The 3,885-nt window shown below is 47.4% G+C and overlaps 2 protein-coding genes across 2 annotated transcripts; both read right to left on the bottom strand.

Annotated features, from left to right (window-relative positions):
- Positions 1-2,791: 2,791 nt before the first annotated feature.
- On the bottom strand, positions 2,792-3,247 carry PPTG_11951 (hypothetical protein; the record flags this gene model as incomplete). Its single annotated transcript, XM_008907207.1, has 1 exon — positions 2,792-3,247. One exon carries the CDS (start codon positions 3,245-3,247, stop codon positions 2,792-2,794), a length of 456 nt encoding a protein of 151 aa, XP_008905455.1.
- Positions 3,248-3,461: 214 nt separating this feature from the next.
- Positions 3,462-3,863, bottom strand: PPTG_11950 (hypothetical protein; the record flags this gene model as incomplete). The annotated part of the gene is made up of 1 exon (XM_008907206.1): positions 3,462-3,863. One exon carries the CDS (start codon positions 3,861-3,863, stop codon positions 3,462-3,464), a length of 402 nt encoding a protein of 133 aa, XP_008905454.1.
- Between the last annotated feature and the right edge of the window lie 22 nt (positions 3,864-3,885).

The following is a 3,885-nucleotide window of genomic DNA, read 5'->3' as shown; positions in this document are numbered from 1 at the left end:
GTGTGATCTCGTTCGACGAGTTCTCCGTTGTGAGCAAGAAGTTCCCCAATATTTTATTCCCAGCCTATACGCTTGGCACAGCCAAGGAGTAATAAACCCAATAAAATGATGTTCAGCAAATAAAGTATCGCCATAGTTCTGCAATACTGTCGTGCTGCACAGGAATAACCTCTGAAATTCGTAGATTGGGCAATCGTTAGAGCAACTTCGACCGATTTTAGCCAACCTCATGAGTTTAAATGTTGTCTATCTAGTGGTTGCCAACTTCGATTTGGGGATGGATGCCACGGCCTGTTTGGTTTTGCCCAACGCCGGTTTTAACCTTCAAGCATCGTCTCTGCTTAACAAGCTGATTTGGACCACCCCTCCCTAAGTGGTTGCTTGACTAGGTAGGAGTTGCTTAGCGGGTGTTGGTGGATTGAGCGCAATATTATATTATTACAAATAAGAAGTAGTGGTTATCAGGTAATTTGAATTGACAGATACTACGTAGTAGTTAGGATAATATTTTTTCTTACAGCGATATGCTGCAGCATGGCGGCTATCTTCAGCACCCCCGGTGATCTAGAGCGGCCCCCGTTGATATGACAAGAAATCAGCTTACTCGGTCTACGCATTGCTCTAGCATCTCTCCCAGGCCCTCCGAAATAATAATTGTATTGGAAATCCAATACAATATTTTACCGTCAATAAGTTATTCTGGAAAAAATTCGGTCCATCACCAGTAATTTATTTTTATCAAGTCCAAACCATACTTGTTCTATTTTGTTTTTTTAAACGAAATTTACGTTTCGCCCACTCACAGCCTTCATATACTCCGTAATTACGCCCTACAACATGGTTGGTGCTGCACCAATGGTGCATGATGTAAAGCCCCCGATTAATATTTAGCTCTCACTTCTGCTTTCGCCATGACCTCTAAAGCCGCCTTCAGTACCAAGCAAGTCTGCTCTTACTTTTTCACGCCGCTGCTCGATGACCAAGACGATCCTACCGCTGTCAGTGTGGTACAGTCCGCAAACAAGACTCGAAGACTGACTACTCCAACCTCTTCCTCCATGTGACGAAGCAACACCCTGACTACGTCGCAAAGATGACGACCAGCGGGGTTAACTCGGGAACGCTCGTAAGACAGAGGCTATGTACACAGTCTCAACGCAAGGTTGTGTTCCCCACACACCGTCTCGGGTTGTCGGGCACAGTCTCGTTCCGATTATGGGGTATCAGACGCATTACGTATGGACAGACCGTTCAGCTGTCAGTCGCAGAATCGAGGCAACTTTCGCGTAGAGACTGGTCTAAAACAGGAGTGATTGTCACTACTTGCGATCTTCTTGGCAATGCATTTCACTCGACAAACAACTGTAACCCCCAGAGTCCAGCAAGAATGAGGTCTAAGTCTTGCTAAGTAGCACAATAATTTGCAACCCACGAGCAACAAACGTTGAAATTTCGCTTCCAAACCAGCTCAGAGTTATATCCCTATTGCAGTTACCGCAGATAGTCTACTTCAAAAGGGAACAAAACTGTCTTACATTGATGTTAGAATGTGGCTAAGGTATCTGTAGCGAAAGTGTTGCATCGCAGACTTAATGTTGCCATCCAAACCAAGGGGCTTCACACCATGTAGACAGATTTCAAAAAAACAAGAGTACGAAGATCCCGCAGTTGTAGTTGTCGAGCTGCGGGATCCATTCGATTTGTTGAAACCGAAAACGCTTCGGCGACTTCATTTGTGGTAATAGCGGCAGAACTTGAGCAGTCAGGAATGTCTGAAGAAACTTGAATCTATCACCAGTCTGCTGAGGGTCATATACTCTGACGTCCCCCCTGCTGAGATTCACAGATACTGCACACCAGTGATTCAGGTCGTAAATGATTACACCAAAAAAAGAAAAACTTCTCCGTCTCCAACTTCATCGTCGATGCTGCCGTTTTCAGCTGCTCCCATACGGGATAGCTTTTAATCCATTGAGAATCAAACGAAGGAAACCGGAGGACATCTGACGGAATCGTGAAAATTGTAGCTTTGGTTTTCCAACGCTTAATAATCATTTGCACAGCAAGATCCATACATAATCCTTCCACTTGAGTCCGTCCGCATAATGTTGTTGACCAGTAGTAGTTGCCAAGTACATTTATTTCCTTCAGATGCTCAATTAAAGTTTCGGGATCAGCGAGACCTTTGCTCCACTCCGACTCAACGGGTTTCCATTCCATCGTACGGTACTGTTCCACCCATTTGATTGCAGCATCAATTCCATCGAAATGATCAATTAGTGTGTGCCACGAACGCATGGCTTTCAAGGTTGCGACGCTATACACTGTCCTTCCGGTCATGACCGTAATTTCACCCTGAGAGATCCGTGATTCATGGTCGCTACACCAACAATTCTGAAAATGAGCGATCTGCGAGTCACATGTATCCAATCGCTTCAGCGGCAATACAGCCATAATTTTGTCGGTGGGCGTTGGTGGCTTTGTTTTCAGCTCGCATACCGTTTGGATTGCTGGATGATCGATAACGCACGGAGAGCAACAGCAGCTTTGTAGGTAGCGCCAGTCGCAATTGTACGCTCTAGTACAGCAAGTGAGGGCGTATTTCCAGCAGCAACTGCACTGACAAGGCGTGAAGTCTGGCGCAAAGCTTCCCTAGTGGCTTTTTTGCGTTAATCTTGGGCTGTTTTGGGTCTTCCAGTCCTCTTGGTCGTTTTGGGAATTGTCCACTGTGGTCGTACTGGCGGGGGCTGGTTGTCACTAGCGCTCTTGACTGGTAAATTGTGCCCGTTGGCTATTTCGAAATTGTTTTGAGCACTTCCTTGCGCAGTTTGGGCGCTGCTACACTTTGAGACTTGGACACACTCTCGGAGTGTACGCCGTTTTCCACGTCTTCTGGTGCGTTTTCCACGTGAGCTGGAGGCAAACTAGATGGGTCCAGTTCATCAATAAGAGAGTAAAGGGCTCTACCATTAGGCGATAGCTGCATATGACCTTCCTCCGCTAATCCATCGATCATATCGCACGTGTCGGCATTGGTTTTATCCCGAACCGTCTGAAATTGTGCACCAAATCCAGATTGTGAACAAACTCCAGGTAGTGCACCAGTCTCAGCTCCAGAACCGGTTTCATTGAGCTCGTCGCGGACTTCTCCCCATTCTCGCACGACCAAAGTGTTCTCACCGGTGATAGTTACTTCAGGACATCGGCCAGCCGTAACATCTTCCAGGAACTTTTGGTGCGATTTCATCAGGTCAGCGTGCGCTTTGGTCCCCCAGTCACAGCCGACTTCAGCTATTCGATTTCATCAGGTCAGCGTGCGCTTTGGTCCCCCAGTCACAGCCGACTTCAGCTATTCGATTTCATCAGGTCAGCGTGCGCTTTGGTCCCCCAGTCACAGCCGACTTCAGCTATTCGATTTCATCAGGTCAGCGTGCGCTTTGGTCCCCCAGTCACAGCCGACTTCAGCTATTCGATTTCATCAGGTCAGCGTGCGCTTTGGTCCCCCAGTCACAGCCGACTTCAGCTATTTGTTTCCCCACAGCTAGTAGCTCCTTGAATTTTTCATTTTGAGTTTTCGCACGGGTACTAGACACTGCCGGGACCTTGCGTTCCTCGTACGGCTCAGCAACGTCGCAATCAACGGATGGTTGCTTTAATTTGCGGTAATTCTTGATCAACCAACGCGGGTGCAGAATACTTTCAGGAACTAAGTCCTTACAGCCAGTCGCTTTGCGGTAGTAGATGATATGGCGGCACGGTAGTAATCGAGTAACGCTAAAAGCGCACGAGCACGTCCAATCGTCCGGGTTAACCATGTACTCATCTGGCAGATCTTCGTCCGTACACGCCGTGTACTGCAGCATCACATAGGGTCCCAGAGGGTAG

This window comes from Phytophthora parasitica (assembly GCF_000247585.1).
Source record: "Phytophthora parasitica INRA-310 unplaced genomic scaffold supercont2.25, whole genome shotgun sequence".
NCBI classification, from domain to species: Eukaryota; Oomycota; class Peronosporomycetes; order Peronosporales; family Peronosporaceae; genus Phytophthora; species Phytophthora nicotianae.
Note: the sequence above shows the minus strand (reverse complement) of the source record. Positions and strands in the feature narration are given on the sequence as shown.